The 19,650-nt window shown below is 48.2% G+C and overlaps 1 protein-coding gene across 2 annotated transcripts in view; it reads left to right on the forward strand.

The window, feature by feature from the left end:
• Positions 1-19,650, forward strand: part of AMBRA1 (autophagy and beclin 1 regulator 1) — a 764,496-nt gene that overhangs the window by 33,458 nt on the left and 711,388 nt on the right. For both annotated transcript variants that reach the window (XM_085646678.1, XM_085646680.1), the window contains exons 4-5: positions 15,722-15,905; positions 16,364-16,536. In XM_085646678.1, the coding sequence (XP_085502804.1) occupies positions 15,722-15,905; positions 16,364-16,536 (357 nt within the window). The remainder of the gene's footprint in view (positions 1-15,721; positions 15,906-16,363; positions 16,537-19,650) is intronic.

Consider the following 19,650-nt stretch of genomic DNA (forward strand, 5'->3'; position numbering starts at 1 on the left):
AAACCAGGAAAAGTCTGAATTGAAAGAATAATTAACTGCTATTTATATAATAGGATTTTCCCATTTAGGCCGTTATTTTTGGCGACCAGAAGAAAAATCCAGAATACCTCCCGTTTTTTCCGAATATTTTTACCATCATTGCCTTTGTGGCAAAGTATTTTTTCCAAGATGGTATAGCGTAGGTCATTTTCATTGTGTTTGGCCTCTTTCCAATGAGACACCACAGGGGCTAAAAGGTTCACACGTCTAATATTAGACTTGTGTTCTCCTATGCAAACTTTACATTCCCTGGCTGTTTCTCCAACATAGGGAAGTTCACAAGGGCACAGGAAAACATAGACGCAATTGGAAGTTCTACAGTTGGTCATTTCACGTAGCTTGATAGTGGGGGTGCGGATTTTGATTTTGTCGTTTACAATAGCATTGGGACATGCATGGCATGTTCCACACCTATGATGACCTTGGATAGATGACAATAGCGCCAGGACACCTTCGGGTAGCAGTGCGCTCTATAAATGTCATTAACATTAACATCAGCCCTATGTAGGCAGCAACCATAAAATTACATAACATTATTTGACCTTACAAGCGATGGAGAGTGGGAAAGATGAATTTAAAGAGCAGTACTTGGTGTGATGAAGGTGATAAAGATACTTTATGGGTTCCGTAGTAACGTGCTACTCGCCCAAAAAAAAAGAGCTTCAACACCCCATCAGGGGTAACAAGTTCTATATAAATGCAAAACTTGTTCCCACTTCTATCCCTCTGCTATCCTTCTGAATCCAAATAACTGACTAACCCAGTGGTTACCAGACTTCTTCGACTTGCGGCTCCCTTGATCTATTGCCCATTGGCCACTGCTCCCCATTATCTCCCTTTCTTTTGGCGGGTGGGAGGATGCAAGCCAAGCCTCTGTAGTACTTCCATTTCTCTCCCTGAAAATAATTGGGATGAAGCCGATGAAGGTATAATAATATTCATAGACGTGGGACTCCTTCCTGGGACCCAAATGGAGGGGGAGATGGGCAGGCGTCAAAATAAATAATTATCATTGGCATCTTTCTCAAGATCTCTAGGTGTAAGAGTGCAGCTATTGTGTGTTTAAAAATTTGTGGCGGTAAAGCACAATTGATATGTGTAGAATGAAGAGACACATGGCTGCACTTTACCAAACAAGGGGCACTCGGATCATGCAGAGGGCAGGGCAAAGCAACCCTTATGTTCGAGGCATATGAGTTGCAGATCACACACTAGCATAGTAGATCGCCATCTGGTGTTAAGCTCGGATGCTTGCACGTTGTTGTTGTCTTGGAAGAAGTCTTTGTGGTCACGAGATAGGTTACTCCTCCCTTGGACGACAGTGCACATGGGCATCAACTCCATAGTTAGATAGTTTTTTCCGCCATTGGGTTCAGATGCAACTTTCCGATCCGGTTGGAATTCTCAATTCCAAGCTTCTCGAAGCGCAAAAATGACAGAAAAACCATCGACTCCCCCTCATCTTTGACATCAATTTCTTCGGCTCGATTCCGGACGTCGACGCGGGCCGCTGGGCCTATCCACTACGTAAGGCCTACGGCTCATGGAAAGGACGCCTTTCAAGAAATGCCCCCAGTGTGGAGCAAAATTTCCACACAGTGACCATCACAAGGTCTGCAACCTGTGCCTATTACCTGAAAACGATGAGTCCAGCTGTCCAGCCTGTGCATCCTTTCGCTCCAAAAAGACCATTCGAGATCGAAGAGCTAGAAGACACATCATGGCACAGAGACCAGCTCCGGAACCAGAGGACATCTTTGATGAAGGCCCCGATGTCCCAGAAGAAGATTCCGAGGATCTCGAAATCATCTCCGAGGCAGAGGACTCAGACGACCTTATCACTCTTGGGCAACGTGTGAGTACTACTGCCACTGGCCCAACCCCTCCAAAACCAAAGGCAGTGGTCAAGACTTCGCCTGTTGGCCCTAGTCGAGACCGAAAACATCCTTCAGAAGCCCCGCCTCCGGGCTCGGCTCCGAAGAAACGCAAGCCTTCCGGTAGTTCAGGACCGAAGCCAAAAGAACACTCTGCGCCGAAATCGGCTCCGACGCCTTCCACCTCCAAATCGGCCCCGAAAACGCCAAGGCCAATAGATAGGCTGGTGTCGAAGGTTCCCAAGCCTAAAGATCCATCTTCGGCTCCGAAACTAACATCGTCGGCACCGAAACAAATGGCTAAGGACTCTGATACACCTCCTAAAGCCAAAACATACACGGATCAACCACAACCTCGATCGGAACCGAAAAAATCGGCACTGAAAACCGTTTCCGAGGAACAAGAAATTTTTCACCCAGATCCCATCGATCCAAGGCAGAAAAAGATTTATATTAACCCAAAAACTGGACATGTCACGGCTGTGCCATGTAAGAAACGAAAAGTGGACGCACCATCTGCTCCAGTTCCTATACACAAGAAGGACTCTGCAACATCGCCTATGCCCCCTTCTTCTCCTATACTGCCTTCTAACCCAGCACCTCTGCCTACACCACCCTTACCTGTAACTTCTCCACCACATACACCACATACACCACCTCCCAGATGATGATGATGATGATGACCTAGGGGGTGGGGGTGATCCTAATGACCCGTTCACAGATCCAGATACCTCACCACTTGATGACTGGGCATTCCCTATCCCAACAGACCTGCCAGACCCACAGCCATATCCCTCAAAACCATCTCCCCCAGATGATCACCTGGGGTTTGGCCAAGTAATAAATAGAGCGGCACTTTACCATGGCGTTACAATGCACTCCGACGCAACAGAGGAAGATTTCCTTTTAGATACTTTTGAACAATCTCAAAAGTCAGTTCAAATGCTACCTATGATCAAAGGAGTCGTTAAGCATACCCCTGAAGTATTTAAAGACCCCGTCCGTGCCAGGGTTCTTTTTTTTTTTTTTTTTTTTGAAAAACCTTTATTAGCATTTCAACCAATAACAAGTATGGGCCTACAACCCCCCGGGGCCGGCCGCTAAGCAGTCAAAGCAACAGAGATCCAATGTTGACACAGGCAGAACCTCGGGGAGCAGAATCTCCGTGCTAATATATTCTCGGCCAGTGAATGGCGCAAGTAGGACACCAGGATTAAGAAGGCTTTCATTTTATAATAGGGAAAGACGAAAGGATTAGGTGCCAAACAATTTCCCAGCAGCGAAAAATGGCAGGCAGAATAACAAACGTAAACAATAAACGGCAATCTATCGAGTCAATGGCGCTAAACAGGAAGTGCAGGATGTAGAGAAGTATCATGACCAGTTGCGCCTGCAGTCCCATGCCCTAAAGCCCAGAAAACACCCCGGAAATTGTGGCACACATGAAAAAGCAGTGATTCACAACCAAGCAGTTGTACCACGCTGATCCCAGAAAAGAAAAACAAAGAAGAATCAGAGAAGAAAAAGGAGGCCATGGAAAAAAAGGGTAAAGACTAAAGAATCCCCTTCCCCTTCCCCAACCCCCCACCCTGCACCTCTGCAGATGAGTACGGCCCCCCCCCCCCAGCAGTGTGCCTGTCGCCCTGGAACCAGACCCGAAATATAGAAGAACAGAGAAAAGGGAGTAAGAAAAGAACCCCACCAGACGGGGGGGTAGAGAGAGTATTAATAAACTGGAGGAGGGCCTTCAAAACATGCCCCCGGCTTCTCCCTCCCGCACGGTAAGTTTTCCCCAAGGCAAACAGTAAGCAGCACAAAATCGACCATGTCAAAGAAAGATGGGGAGCATTATGCACCAATTATACTAATAGCTATGCCATGAGAGCACGCAACCCCTGAGCCCGCCCGTCTACTAGATGACCACCCCTGAAGGATCAGCCTTATCCTTGACCACTCTTTGCAAATCTGCCCATGCATACCCCTCGACCCAGCGCCATGTCCAATGTTACAAGGTAAAGGAGTGTCCAAAAACGACCGGGAAGCGACGCACACAGGTGGGGTGGAAGTCTCTGAGTACCAACACAGTCCGCATCATGGAGGGACGTCTTTCCCAGTGTTGCCCCAGGATCTGCACTGCACACAAGGTCCAGGAAGGCGGAATCAGCCAAAGTAGACAACTGTTGCTTGAATTTTCCCTGGGTCGCCGGAGGCCGTGCACGGGACGAGGCCACCACCTCCCACTCAGGTCCAATACCTCCGGAACAGATCAGACCCACAGCCAGCCGATCACACGGAAGCATACTGTCCGGAGTTTCCAGCTGTTCACTAATCTCAGGGGTGGCCGCGACATTATCCTCCTGTGTGCAGTGTGGGAAGTCCCTGTGTACCTGAGGACAGGCAGGCCGCAACTGTCCCGACGCTGATGCCACACCATCGAGCTTACTCCCCAAGACCCCGATGCCATGAACCAAGGTGGAATGAAGGGCACCGAGAGCCTCGAGGAGGTCGCCGTACCCCAGCACAGCTCTCTGCGATCGCTCCGCCACACTCCCAAAAGTCACACACTCCCAATCCTGCTGTGACCCGGTGGACAGGATGGTAGGCTTCATCATACCAAGATGGCCGCCGGGTAGGCCCGACCCGTATTGGGACCGGGACCCAGGGACAAGCGCCTCAAGGTCCACGTCGCTGGAAACAGGGTTCCGGGGGCAGGCAAAAATTATCCGTTGTGTGGTCACGGGCAACAGTCGTCCCCACCACGGACCAGCGCCCGCGAAAATCCGGGAGCAGCCCGCAAGAATCAGGGCGAGTTACGGGCAGCGTCCGGGCAGCTCACCGTCAAAGGCAGGGGCAATCACCGGAGAATCTCAGAATTGCCACCCCGGGCATGCACTCGGTCCGCTACGCTTAGCGGTAGGAACGGCCGCGGCGAAATGTAGGCCTAGGTGTGCACCGCTCCGGTGGTCCGACTCCACCCAGTCACCACAGGCCGCTGTTGTTGAACTGCCACCCGGCCAAGGCGTCCACTCGAGGTCCTGGCTCCAGGGCTGCACGGGCCGCAAATTTCAAAGGCACATTTCTCCGGCGGTACCGCCGCCAGAAACTTCGGAGGCACACGGTCGGTTGCCACTCTCATTCACAAATACGAGCGCGTAGCGCAGGCTGAGGATCTCATGCAGGATATCCGTGCGGGATGCGGAGGTTCACGGAGCTGGGAGTCTACGCTGCCGTCCCGGTCGCCATCTTGGCTCCTCCCCCCCCGTGCCAGGGTTCTTAACCCTAGAATAGAAAAGAAATATAGGCCTGCCCCTGAAGATCCTACTTACATCAAAGGACAGTTGCCTTTGGATTCTCTGGTTGTTTCCAATGCTAGGAAACACGCCAACTCCGAGACCTCTGGAGATGCGCCACCCCCGGACAAAGAATCCAAATTGCTAGAAGCATCTGGCAAAAGAGTAGCAACACATGCCGCTAATCACTGGCGTATTGCCAACACCCAAGCACTACTGGCACGTTATGACAGGGCACACTACGACCAGTAAGAAAATCTCTTACATCTGCCTGACCAGTATAAAACCCAGGCAAATGACCTTATCCAAGAGGGCAAGCTCATTTCAAATGCGTCAATTAAATGTGCACTTGACGCAGCAGACACTGCCTCTAGAGCAATTAACACCAGTGTGCTCCTTAGACGACATGCCTGGCTACGCATTTCAGGCTTTAAGCCAGAGGTACAAACTACCATACTCAGTCAGCCATTCAACCAAGAACAGCTATTTGGGCGGGCTGTAGACACTGCCCTTGAAAAAATGAAAAAGGACACAGAGACTGCTAAGTCCATGGGAGCATTAAAGTCTCCACAAACACGTGGCTCTTTTCGGCGCTCCTTCTATAGAGGAGCCTCCAAAAATATGGACGCAGACACCTCATCTACACTCAAAGCCACTACACAAACATCCACCAGTAGAGGATATTTTAGAGGAGGATACAGAGGGAACAACAACAAGGGACGAGGTCGAGGTAGTAACAACACTCACACCTCCCCTGCCACAAAATAGTGACTTTCCTCCGCTCCCCCCAGACCATTCCACTCCAGTTGGGGCAGACTAACACAGTTCCTACCTGTCTGGAACTCCATAACAACAGACAAGTGGGTAAGACAAATTATCCAGTATGGTTACTGCCTGGAACTTACAGCTACCCCCCACTCATACCACCCAAACAGCGTCCAATGTCCCCAGACCATCTTACGCTCCTCAAACAAGAGGTTCTCTCACTGCTTCAAAAGCACGCAATAGAGCCAGTTCCCTTACAGCATCAAGGAACAGGGGTCTACTCGCTGTACTTCCTAATACCCAAAAAGGACGGGACTCTGAGACCAATACTCGACCTCAGACCCCTAAATCTGTATATACACTCAGATCATTTCCATATGATAATTCTTCAATAAGTGCTCCCACTGCTGCAACAAGGCGATTTCCTTGCCACACTAGAAATCAAGGACACCTACTTCCACATTCCAATACATCCTGCTCACAGGAAGTACCTAAGGTTTGTGGTGGACGGACAACACTACCAGTTCACAGTCCTTCTGTTAGACCTCTCAGCCCTAGGGTGGTCTTTCCCTCTGTTTTTGCCCTTGCCTCATTTTTTCCACCCTCTTTTTCATTGACCTTAGGTCTCCGAGCGCCTTTCCATTGCTAATCAGTGTTAAGGTGCAGGTGCTCTCTTCCCCCAATATGGCTGCCACAAGCCCCTGCTACTGCGGAGTGTCCTTTTTAGTAGCACCCTAGTTGCCAGGAGCTGGCTGGGACCCTACAACATTGTTGCGACACCAGCCCGCCTTTTTGTCCTATAGCTAGAGTGGGGAAGCTCCTGGAACTTGCTGGAACCTTCTAGAAGAAGGGTGGGCTTTACTTTTGCCGCCTTAGAGGGTGGTCACCTGACCTAGGGATACTTAAGGAAAGGAGGGAACATTTTTAGTCAGTTGGGGCGCAGGAGTTTTAGGCGGTAGGGCCTAGTCAGGGACCTATGCCACTGAAAGTGACAGGGCTGAGGTGCTGCCTTTTAAGTTGAGTGAGGGATCCTGAACTAGCCCACTGATCTGGCCCAGCGTGAGGGGAACCCAGGGACAACCTACCAAGCCTGACTGAGAACTCCCTTCAGTCACCAACTCAACCTACCCCCTCCCCCCAAGGAACCAAACTACTAAGGGCGCCAGATCCAACCAGCGCCAAGAAACTTACCAAAGAACTTACCAAAGAAACTTACCACAGAACTTACCAACTGAACTTACCACAGAAACTTACCACAGAACTGCTGGGGGATCGACCAGGTACCTGCGCTGTGCCACTCCTGCGCTCCATGACTTAACCTGGACCCCTTCCCTAGCTGGTTCTGCCACTGGCGTGTGGCCTGCCACCTCCCAGCCTACCTGCCCTGAGCTGGGGCGTCTCTGGGGGGAAAACGGGGCGCTGGGCGCCAAACCCATCGCCACCCCCCAAGCTGCAGGCCACCTCTTAATTTCTCCCACCCCCGTCGGGGATCATGAAAAGGGAACACTCACCGCTGAGGCCAGGGCGACGATCCCCGTTATCTCCGGGACCCGCGGGGAAGACCGGGGCCCCGTCGCTGTTGTCGCCGACCTTGCGACGCGGCCCTCCGCAAGGAGAGGGCCGCTAGAATCCCCTGGAAGGCCTCGTGAGGCCGAGCCATCCGATCGAGGCCGCGTAGGCCTGAAGCCGAGGCCTGCATCACCTGACGGGGGCGGACTGCCAAACGCCGCCCCCGCCGCTGTGCTATTCGTCGAGTGGGCCGCGCCCCCGCAAGCCGCGCTGTCATTGGCGGCTGCGGGCCTCTGAAGCCTTCAGGGAAATCCCCGAGTCCCCCGGAACCAGAGGAGGACCCGGAGCCGTCTCCGATCACCACGGAGCTCCCCGGCCACGTCTGGAACGGCCGGGAGCCCCGCGCCATCCCCCTCGGCCCGGACATTGCCTGGAGATCTACGCGGCTGGCGGGAGGGGCTCCGTGGAGAGTGAGCCCCCGCCCGTCCGCGGAGTTGCAAGGCTGAAGCTTCAAGTAAACCCCGGGGAGGAGGGCGGGAGGCCCTAGAGAGGCCCGGAGCACACCCCTCCCCCGGGGAATTCGACCGTTGGGCCCGCTTGGCCCCCCAACTACCCCGGAGTGGGGAATAGGTCGGCCCATGGCCCCCTTGACTCGTGCCCGGTGAAGGGCTAAGTGTTGGCCCAAGAAACAGGATATTGTGGAGACTGGCCAACCCTACCGGATAGGAGGTTCTACTCCTGCTGGACTGTGTATCGCTGTAGTGGTAGGCCATGTTTAAGGCTCTGCAGATACTCCATGTTTAGGGCTATACCTAAATGCCATGTTTTGAAGCGCTATTGAATGGCTATGTGCAGCGCTATGTTTATATGCCATGTTTGAAGCGCTGATGAATTGCTATGTGCAGCGCTAGGTTTATATGCCATGTTTGAAGCGCTAGTGAATGGCTATGTGCAGCGCTATGTTTATATGCCATGTTTGAAGCGCTAGTGAATTGCTATGTGCAGCGCTAGGTTTATATGCCATGTTTGAAGCGCTAATGAGTTGCTATGTGCAGCGCTATGTTTATATGCCATGTTTTGAAGCGCTAGTGAGTTGCTATGTGCAGCGCTATCCTTGAATGCCATGTTTGAATCGCTGATGAATTGCCCTGTGCCGCGTTCTGCATAGAGGCTGTGTTTGACGCTTTCCAGGATCGCCAGGTGCCGCGCTTTGATTCCATGCCAGGTTGATGTGTTAATGAACTGCCCAATCTATTCCTGGTGAAATGCTTTTGATCCCAATGTTGATCTAAATAAAACTGATTGGTTTTATTCTACCTACTGTTGTGGTGTCAATTATTGCGTGCGTTTCCTGTCTCAGTGGATGGGTGTGCTGTATGGTCACTTTACGCGTAAGCCTTTGGATGCCTACCTGCTCGCGCCACGCTACCCCCATAGGGCCTGGTGACCCCCGGTCCTACACCTTCCATTCGGGGTAACAACCACGCCCAGAGTATTCACAAAATGTGTTGGAGTAGTAGCAGCACATCTCAGAAGACAACAAATTAATGTCTTCCCGTATCTAGACGACTGGCTAATAAAAGCTAACTCCTTAGAACAATGTGTTCTACACACTCCCCAAACCATCCAACTATTACACAACTTGGGGTTCACTATCAACTACCCCAAGTCTCATCTCCAACCCTCTCATATACACCAATATCTAGGAGCTACCATATACACCTCCACAGCCCTAGCATATCCCAGTCCAGCCAGGATAGCCAGTATACAAGCTCTTATCACAAAATTTCCAAAACCCAACACACTCTTCCAGCCAGAGTGCTCATGCAGCTCATAGGCATGATGGCATCTTGCATCTTCATTGTGCCTTATGCAAGACTTCAAATGCGTCCCTTACAGGAATGTCTAGCACGTCAGTGGAACCAGGCTCACGGACAACTCACAGATCTGGTGTTGGTGGACAGACGCTCACATCGCTCTCTACCGTGGTGGAACATAACAAACTTGTCCAAAGGGCGGCCGTTCCTAGAGCCTCTTCCACAAATAGTGCTGACAACAGACGCATCACTCACAGGATGGGGAGCCCATCTCCTCGGACATACCACTCAGGGCAAATGGACCACTCAACAGAAAGTGCTCCATATCAATTACCTAGAACTACTAGCAGTATTCCTAGCACTAAAATCCTTCCAACTACATGTATAGAACAAGGCTGTCCTCATCCGGACGGACATGACAGCCATGTATTACAAACAAAAACAAGGAGGCACACATTCTCTGCAGCTGTCCCAGCTTGCACAGAACATTTGGAGATGGGCCATTCCTCATAACATATACCTACTTGCAGAACACCTTCCAGGGGTTCACAATCAGATTGCCGACCTGTTAAGTCGGCAGACACAACAGATCCACGAATGGGAACTACATCCCCAAGTTCTACAGCCCTTTTTCCAAAAATGGGGCCAACCAGACATAGATCTGTTCGCCACACACGAAAACGCAAAATGCCCAACCTTCGCCGCCAGGTTTCCCCACCCGGAGTCGAAGGGCAATGCGATATGGATGAACTGGTCAGGCAGATTTGCATATGCTTTTCCGCCTCTCCCACTCATTCCACTAGTAGTACGCAAGCTCAGGCAGCAGTCTCTCAAACTGATCCTAGTAGCTCCCACATGGCACACCAGCCCTGGTTCACAACACTACTGGAACTCTCTCTAGTTCCACACCAAAAACTGCATCTCTCCCCGTCCTTAATAACCCAGAACTATGGGGAGATCAGACATCCAGATCCAGGTCAACTGAATCTGGCGATCTGGCTTCTGAAGTCCTAGAGTTCGGTTACCTTAACCTGCCACCAGACTGCATGAACATTATAAAAGAAGCCAGAAGAGCTACCACTAGAGCTTGCTATGCTGCAAAATGGAAAAGGTTTGCCATTTACTGCACTAACAATAATATACACCCACTGGATGCATCCATCCAGAACATTGTTTGCTACTTACTACACTTGCAAAGATGTTATTTAGCATACTCATCCATACGTCTCCACCTAGCAGCATTAGCAGCCTACTTACAAAATCGACAGCACTTGTCACTCTTTAGAGTCCCTGCGATCAAAGCCTTCATGGAAGGACTTAAAAGAATTATTCCTCCCAGATTACCACCCTCTCCAGTGTGGAATCTAAACATTGTTCTTACTAGGCTCATGGGACCCCCATTTGAAGCTCTGCATAAATGCAAACTACAGTTCCTCACATGGAAAGTAGCTTTCCTTATCGCAATCACATCCCTCAGAAGGGCAAGTGAAATCCAGGCTTTAACCATTCAAGAACCATTCTTACAGTTACACCGTAACGAAGTGGTTCTTAGGACAAATCCAAAATTCCTGCCAAAAGTCATATCTCCTTTTCATCTTAACTAATCAGTAGAGTTACCAGTGTTCTTTCCAAACCCAGACTCTGTAGAGGAAAGAGCTCTTCATACCGTGGATGTTAAAAGAGCCCTTCTTTACTACATTGACAGAACCTAATCATTCCGCAAAACAATTGTTTGTGGCTTTCTCTCCACCACATAAGGGCAACCCATCTCCAAATCTGGGATTGCTAGGTGGATAGTTAAATGTATCCAAATATGCTACCAGAAAGCTAAACGCACACTAACAGTTCCCCCTAGACCGCATTCCACACGCAAAATAGGGGCTTCCATGGCATTCTTAGGGAACACTCCCTTAGAAGACATTTGTAAGGCAGCCACATGGTCTACAACACACACCTTCACTAAACACTATTGTGTTGACGTGCAAGCAAAGCAACAAGCTTCTGTGGGCCAAGCTGTCCTTAAAACTTTATTTCAAACTGCTGCAACCGATACAGGTGACCACCGCTAGGGGAGATACTGCTATATACTCTATGCTAGTGTGTGATCTGCAGCTCATATGCCTCGAACGGAATATGCTACATACCAGTATGCATCTGTTCTTGGCGTGTGGAGCTGCAGATCCACACACGCCCACCCACCTCCCCGGGACCTGTATCTGTTCCAGCATTATCTTACTTAGATATCACACATGGACATCTCTCTCTCGTCTACTAACTCCATCATGGCAAAAAACAATCTAACGATGGAGTTGATGCCCATGCGCACTATCGTCCAAGGCAGGAGTCGCCGATCTCGTGACCACAAAGACTTCTTCCAAGACAACAACAAAGTGCAAGCATCCGCGCCCAACACCAGATGGCGATCTACTATGCTAGTGTGTGGATCTGCAGCTCTACATGCCAAGAACAGATGCATACTGGTAAGTAGCATATTCCATTCCTTGGATGATCTGGAAGAACTGAAATGCACACAAAGGGCTCTTTGGCATGCATTGGCTCTGATAGTACTATGATTGGCACTGCCATCCCAGAAATGTATACTGGAAGCCCTGTGAAATGTATTGGTAGATCTGGAATGTGCATTAGCAGCATTGTGGTGTGGAATCTAGAGCAGGCTTCTCCCTGCTGCCATAGTACTTAAAGTTTTGCTGTTCTGATTATTACGGCGATCCTGTCCTGCTATCAGTGTCCCACCATGCCCTGTTTGCTACACTACACAATAAGCATTGCTAAATCATTTCCACTGAGAATACAGAGCAGGCAGCTTAAGAGACTCGAAGATCGACTTGGAAATTCATGTGAGCACAGTGCTGCCTGCATCAAGGCCAACTCAGGACCAACAGCTGCATGATTGGAGAGGCTGATTTCAATGCTGCAAACTATCTTATGATTCAATAAGTAAACTGCACTGTATTAATTAATGTACATTTCAATTTACGATGCTTCAGCAGTCCATTTGTTGTGCATCAATCTAGACCGGGGCACACACAAAACCTGGCTTGTTCAAACAGGACATTCAAAGCAGTGACATATTTAACAAAAACATATCCATGGACTATTGGGGTGACACTGTGCAAACTCTAACAAGAGGTTTGGTTCAAATCAATCTGTGGCGCACATCAGGAGGGAAGTGCTGGATGTGTCGGAGTGCCCAGGACCAGATAGAAGACTGAAAAGCAATCCCTGTGCTTGCACAGCCCCGTTGTGTTTAAAATTTGTCAAATAGAAAATTAGGAAGAATAAGACAAAGTTCAGCAGTCACGGGCATGTCCGGAAATGGAGATCAGTGAGTGGGTGGTGGGGCCTATACCCAGAGGGGAGCACACACTACTTGGTCTGTGCAAGGAGGACATGAATAAAACAAATAGCAAATGTCATGTTAATGACTAATAGCAGCAGACATAGGCAAGTATTGCGCTTAAACCATAAATTAGGGAAGCAAATGTACACCATTTTCATTTTAATCCAGGGTTAGTCTTTCCAAAATCTCTCTAACCCACAGGTTTTACAAAGCTCTTAGCAGCAGGTACGTTAACCTACTGAGATATTTTCCCATAATATGTGTAATTTGAAGAACGCGCGGCTATTAGCCATGAGTTTTCACCTGTCCACTTGTGCCAGCAGCGCTGAACCAGAGGTGGCTCCCAGGCTCTATAAATCATTATCAAGGGGCCACTGTGTGTAAAATCAGGCTGTCTGCAAATGTTTACTTTTACTTTCATTGCTGCAGGATGTTTTATTTCCTTTTCAGTATCTCTTCCGAGTCTCATTCCAGGCATACTGACCTAAATCCCCGCAGCCCCGTCTACCTGCCTGCTTATCTTGTGTTTCCCACTCAGTTCCCCGTCCTCCTCCCCAGAACGGCACTGGCTGAACTGCTAATGAAGGTGCTGCAGTGCTTGCCCTTTTCCGGCATCTGGAATTCCAGCTTTTGAACTGAAAGAATAAAGCTGCCACTGATTAGAAATCCCTGTCTGCAGCATGATGCCCTCCACCCCTTGGTATTTTATTATTGTGTATCAGTCAGTAGTTTCCAAACTCTGTGCTTGGGGCACATCTTTTCGTGGCGCCATTACTACTTTTATTGGCGCACTGGGGTGCCGTGGCGCACGGATTGGGAACCACTGGACTAACCTTTCCACCACTCGAATTACTTTCATACTTCACTATACCAATTCAAAACTAATACTCTTTCGCCGAAAAAAGCGCTTCGACGCCTCGTCAGGGGTAGTAAGCGCTATATAAATGCAATTACAATACAATAAAGATGGGGGATGTTTTTGACATAAGTAGAGGGCCAGCGGAGTAAAGAAACAAGCTATTGAAGCGAGCCACAAGGAGAAATCTGAATGAGAAGAAATGGGAGGAATCAGGGAGCCTTTGACTGACCTAGAAAACTGGTTGACGGACTGGGAAGTGCCTGACTGCTGGAGGCTGGGGGTTGGGAGAGGAAAACCATGAGAACAAGAGATCAATTCTGAGGTGGATGACCGAAGAGAAGTCTTTCCAGTCACGAGGTAGGTGACTCCTCCTTTTGGTGATGCGCATGGGCATCGACTCCACTGTTGGATTGTGTTTTTTCTGCCATCGGGTTCGGACGTGAATTGCGGCGCTCCAGTCTGACAACGTTTCTCGGGTTCCCCTCAGTGCGCAATCCACTACCCTCGACGGTATTGTTATTCTATTGCGTTTCCCATTCTCTGCGTATCATATTGACTCAGAACACTTTGATCAGAAACTTCGTGGAAGGCTGTTGGGCCTAGCCGCGTCAGGTCAGCTTGGAGTAGATGGAACGGACTCCATTTAAATTCTGTCCTAGGTGCTGTGCCAAGTATCCGCGCACCGACTTGCTCGGTGTGCAACTTGTCTGTCCCGGAACACAACAAACAGGATTGCGACGTGTGCTGATCTTTTCGATTCAAGAAGACGCTCTGTGACTGTCAGGCTGGGCGTCACGAAATGCACCAGCAATATAGCGGCTCCACCTCTAGATCTCTTTGGAGAAGATTCTGGCCACAAAGTCTTTGACCCACTAAGACCGGTATCCGGTATTGCACGGTGGATATTTAAATGTATTCAAACATGCTATGCAAAAGCAGTTCCCCCTAGAGCGCATTCTACCCGCAAACTAGGGGCTTCTATGGCATTCTTTTAAACATCCCTATAGCTGACATCGGTAAAGCTGCAACATTGTCTACACCACACTCATTTACAAAACACTATTGTGTAGATGTGTTAGCCAGACAACAAGCTAATGTAGGCCAGGCAGTTCTCCATACACTTTTTCAAACAACTGCAACAGCTACAGATTACTGCTGTATAGTCTATGCAAAGCATGTGATATCCAGCTCACATGGCTCGAACGAAGATACTACTTACCCAGTAAGCATCTGTTCTTGGCATGTTAGAGCTCTAGATTCACATGCGCCCTCCCACCTCCCCGGGTACCTGTACCTGGTCCAGTAATATATTACTTAGATACATACACATGGACATCTCTATTCTACTCTTACTAACTCCATTCTCAACCTCTTTGGGAAAACAATTTAACAATGGAATCGATGCCCATGCTCACCATCACCGAAAGGAGGAGTCACCTGCCTCGTGACTGGAAAAGACTTCTTCGAAGAAAAACAACTTGCAAACATCCAGACCCAACACTAGATGGCAGGATTATGCAAAGCATGCGAATCTACAGCTCTACATGCCAAGAACAGATGCTTACTGGGTAAGTAGCATTTTCCTTCAAGGGTGTGTGAGAGTAATTACTCATTGCTGTAATAAGATATATTCCTAATACTAAAGACGCTGTGTGGCATTTCAGTCCCAAGATGTGCAGTCTCTTTCAGTTGCACCAATCAGAATCTGCTTATGTTGAGCTGCAAAATATTTGCCAAAAATATTGTGATCTCTGAATCTCAATGGTGCGCAAAGTCTGTAAGCCTGTACTTATGTGGTTCTTTATATTTCTCTTGACGTATGCCATTGTGGACAATGTGACTCCATAAACTTCATTACCTTTATTCTTGACATACCTTAAGTTGAACATGTTGTGTGCTATAATAGCCATCTGTGTGCATCCAGTGTTGGACAAGTGGATTCCACATCATACTGTTAGTCTCTGAGCGATCTGGTCACTAAAGCCTCTCCCTCTTTTTCACACTGTTCACAGTAGCTTCCCGTAATGTAAACATACATTTTCTGACCAATGTAAGCTACTTGGTAGGGAAAAGGTTTGATTATTCATTTGACTATGAAGTAGTGGAATTGCGGTCTTACCAGAGCGCTCACCACATCTGTAACCTAATCCCACATCATCTTCTTGTCTGTCCATTAATGTCCATTGTTTTCCTCTTTCCCTCCTCAGGACACTGATGGCTTCCACTCATGTCAACCACAACATTTACATCACAGAGGTGAAGACTGGCAGGTGCATTCATTCCCTTGTCGGGCACAGACGAACACCATGGTGTGTGACCTTTCACCCCACAATCCCAGGTCTCATTGCCTCCGGGTGTTTGGATGGCGAAGTGCGCATCTGGGATTTGCATGTGAGTTTCTTGGACATCATTCCTTTGCTTATATTGTGATGCTTAGTGTGAGTTTCATGTTTCAGTGCAGTTTGATTGTTTGATGGCTGTGGTACCGGCTCTGTGTGTTGGTGCCTCATTCACACAGTAAAATTAGACCTAGGACTTGCTCAGGTAATCCCTAGGAGCTTGTACAAGCAATAGAAACACAGTGGCATTAGCTCGCTGGGAACAATCTGGATGATTTCATTGGAAGCACTGGTAGAAAATGTGACCGGAGTGGCGCATGCATGCTTGGAAGACAATTGGTGAGTTTATGGTCATCCCCATGCTTGGTATGATGTTTAGTATGTGTAGCTTTTCTGTTCTCTGCTGTCCTGAAGGGACCTTCCTGAAACACCAGGGATGTTGCTTTTGAGGCATGAGCATCTCTGTATCAGTTTATGTATTTAAGGATGCCTGTCATCTACTGTTCCTAGGGTGGTAGTGAGAGCTGGTTTACTGACAGTAACAATGCCATTGCTTCCCTGGCATTCCACCCTACGGCTCAACTTCTGCTGATCGCCACTGCCAACGAAATCCACTTCTGGGATTGGAGCCGCCGGGAGCCATTTGCTGTGGTAAAGACTTCCAGCGAGATGGAACGTGTCCGGTAAGTTCAATCTTTTGTCAGTCTAATATAGAAGCAATGGGCATAGGAATGTTTCCTCTTGTGACGATCTTGATAACTCCTGCTTAAATGGGGAACTTGTAAAGAGTGCAGTTCTATGGCAGTGATCATTTCTCACTTCTGCTTTGCTGCTAAAGAGATGGCATGCCTTTTTATTTTCTCATAGTATGTTTTATAGTTTTAAGCAACTAGTACAGCATGCAAGGACTCAACAGTAGGATACTGTGTCTCAGCTTTCATATTGATGCTTGTGATTCTGCTATGCATTCACTGTATTCCTACTTAGCAAATGAGCAGTTTAAACAAAACTAGACAAGCTAAGATGGAAGGCCTTCTTGAATTGCATTACTTCCCATTTAAATTCTCACTAAAAGCATTTCAGTTTGGAAGCCTATACCCTCGCGTACCAGTGAAGAAGAGGAACTGATGTTGCTGCAACGTTTTCACTTATTGTGGCCAGGCAACCAATTTCAGACAGGTCCTTTGCATTTCAGATAAGTATTTTTTCATAACAAGTTTGGCACAGGGCCCCTGGTTGTTATGTTCTATTAGCCAGATTTGTAGAGTGTACTACCACCCGAGAGAGTGTCTCCTGGCGCTGAGTGGGTGTGAGGCTAGAACACCTACAGCCTAGTGGCACTCCTCAGAAAGCCAAGGCTTCAGCTTCTCGCTGAATTCAGCATAGGAGGACGAGGCTCTTGTATGTAGGGGATGTCTTTGCCATGCTTCAGGAGTGATGTAGGAGAATCCCTAACCACCAGATCTGGTTTTCCGCATGCATGAGATTTGTGCAAGTAGGAGTCCGGACGAGCAGAGGCTATGCTAGGCCAGTATTATGTAATGCCTTGAAAGTGTGGGTGAGGAGTTTGAATTATGCTTGTTTGTGACAGGGGAACCAGTACTGCTCCTTGAGGTGTGGTGTCATGGGAGTGTGGTGTGGGAGGTTGTGAGAAATTTTGGCCGCCGAGTTCTGAATGGTCTGCAGCCTTCTGATGAGTTTATTTGTCCCAACATAGAGGGTGTTAGTGTAGTTCAGCTTGCTTGTGGCCAGGGCGTGCGTGGTGGTTTTCCAGGTGCTGATTGGAGCCATTTGAAAAGCTATGTCCACACAGACTTCAAACCAACCAGATCGCAGTCGCAAGAATCTCCCTCGACCTCCTGTACTGTGCCCACATCACACCGCACCTCAAGGAACGTCACTGGCTCCCTATCCACAGGCACAGCCAATTCAAACTCCTCACACACACACATACAAAGCCCTACGCAACACTGGATCGGCATACCTAAACAGCCACATATACTTTCACCAGCCTGTCCGACATCTACCTTCTGCCTCACTCTCGCACACATTCCTTGCTTCTTCAAAAACAGAACAGGAGGCTGCTCATTCCCGTACATCGACCAGAAGCATGGAACCACCTACCTCGTCACATTAAAGCCTCTTCATCACTTCTTGAGTTCTGGAAGAGGCTGAAGACCGGTCTCTTCGAGTGACCCCACAGGGACCTCACGCTTGCAGACTTGCTCAGGCGTCTGGATAACCTCTCAGGAAACTAGTACGCTATACAAATCGTCATGAGATAACTTCTCTAATAATTCGCTCATCATCCTCAAATATAAGAAAGTTCGTGACAGCATGGCATCCAGGTTGCCACCATGTGTGAACTCAGTGAAAGACTGGATAACTGCTATTCACCATAAGCTGAGGTTGGATAAAGCTGTAATCCTTAGATATGGAAACTGACCACAACAAAAAGAGACCACAGCCTTGATACATTTCTAGATTTTTCTAGAAATTCAGAGGTCTGTTTTGTAAACCCCTGACACCAAGGACTTAGTCAGGTTGCTAGCCCGAATCGGAAAACCAGTTATACTGCAACAATTCCACAACCCACTGAGCAATATTTCAATGAGATGCGTTTCAGTTAACCATCGATACCATGAGACATCGCAGGGGATGGTTAGTGGAATCTTAAACCCCTTTTCATTAAAGAATTACATACTTAAGAACACTAGAAGCCGAGAAATGCAATTTTAAATATTTATTTAAAATCATAAATCCAAGTCTAGTGCACATGATATGAATTGTAACCACAATAAAGACAAATAAAACGGTAATAGCGTTGTTCACCAAAAGCAGAAAAAAGAGGAAGCATTCACATTGTTGTGTTGGGAGCAGCATCTCAAGAGGGATCATAGGCTCAAGGATGTTTGAGGTAAGCTGAGGGCACCAGACCCAGGTTACACATTTTTCTTCATATGCCCATAAGAAATTTGAAAGATTGGATTATATTCTGATTTCAGCTGGGTTAATTTGTGAAGCCTGCATCGAGAGGCGTCCAATGGTATTTTAAGATCATAATCCCCTGTTTTTTGCGCTTTAAAGGTAGTTGGGGCTGCAGAACAGACTTAAATAACGTTTTCCTGGCAAAGGCGGCAGGGAAACATCAAATTTGCAGGGAGGAGAGCTACTAATATAGCAAAAGCGAAGGCAGGCATCAGGCATTTCACGTGCGGCAGAAGGAGGCACACAGTAGCATCCATACAATAAAGAATAAGGGAGGGTAAGAGGTTAGCTCCCTGGAATCCATTTTGAATGCATTCAAGGAGTTCTACAAAGACCTGTCTCGGGCAGAGGAGCCAGCCACTCCAGTAGACATCGAACAGTATCTATATTTAGTCTAGGTGGAGGACTTAGTGCGCCGGAGAGGGTCACTCACCATGCCCCAATCATGGTGAAGTAAATCAAATTTGCACTTATCTTTTTAGCACTGGGAAAGGCCCCAAGACTACATAGGGTACCATTGGAATTTTACAGACCCTCGCTATATTGGAGAGTGTTGGAAATGGCCCTTTTTGCAGGATTATCCCCAAACATTTTGCTTCTTCCTCCTATTTTTTTCCTGACCTGTTTGTGTTGGTTTTAGGGCGCTGGGCACTTCTGCTATTCAGTGTTAAAGTGCATATGCTCTCTGTGTAAATTGTGTTATGGATTGGTGTTTCCATGATTGGCATATTTGATTTACTTGTCAGTCCCTAGTAAAGTGCACTGAGTGGCCAGGGCCTATAAAACAAATGCTACTTACTAGTGGGCTT

The sequence above is a fragment of the Triturus cristatus genome, chromosome 3_1, assembly GCF_964204655.1.
Source record: "Triturus cristatus chromosome 3_1, aTriCri1.1, whole genome shotgun sequence".
In the NCBI taxonomy this organism is placed as follows: domain Eukaryota; kingdom Metazoa; phylum Chordata; class Amphibia; order Caudata; family Salamandridae; genus Triturus; species Triturus cristatus.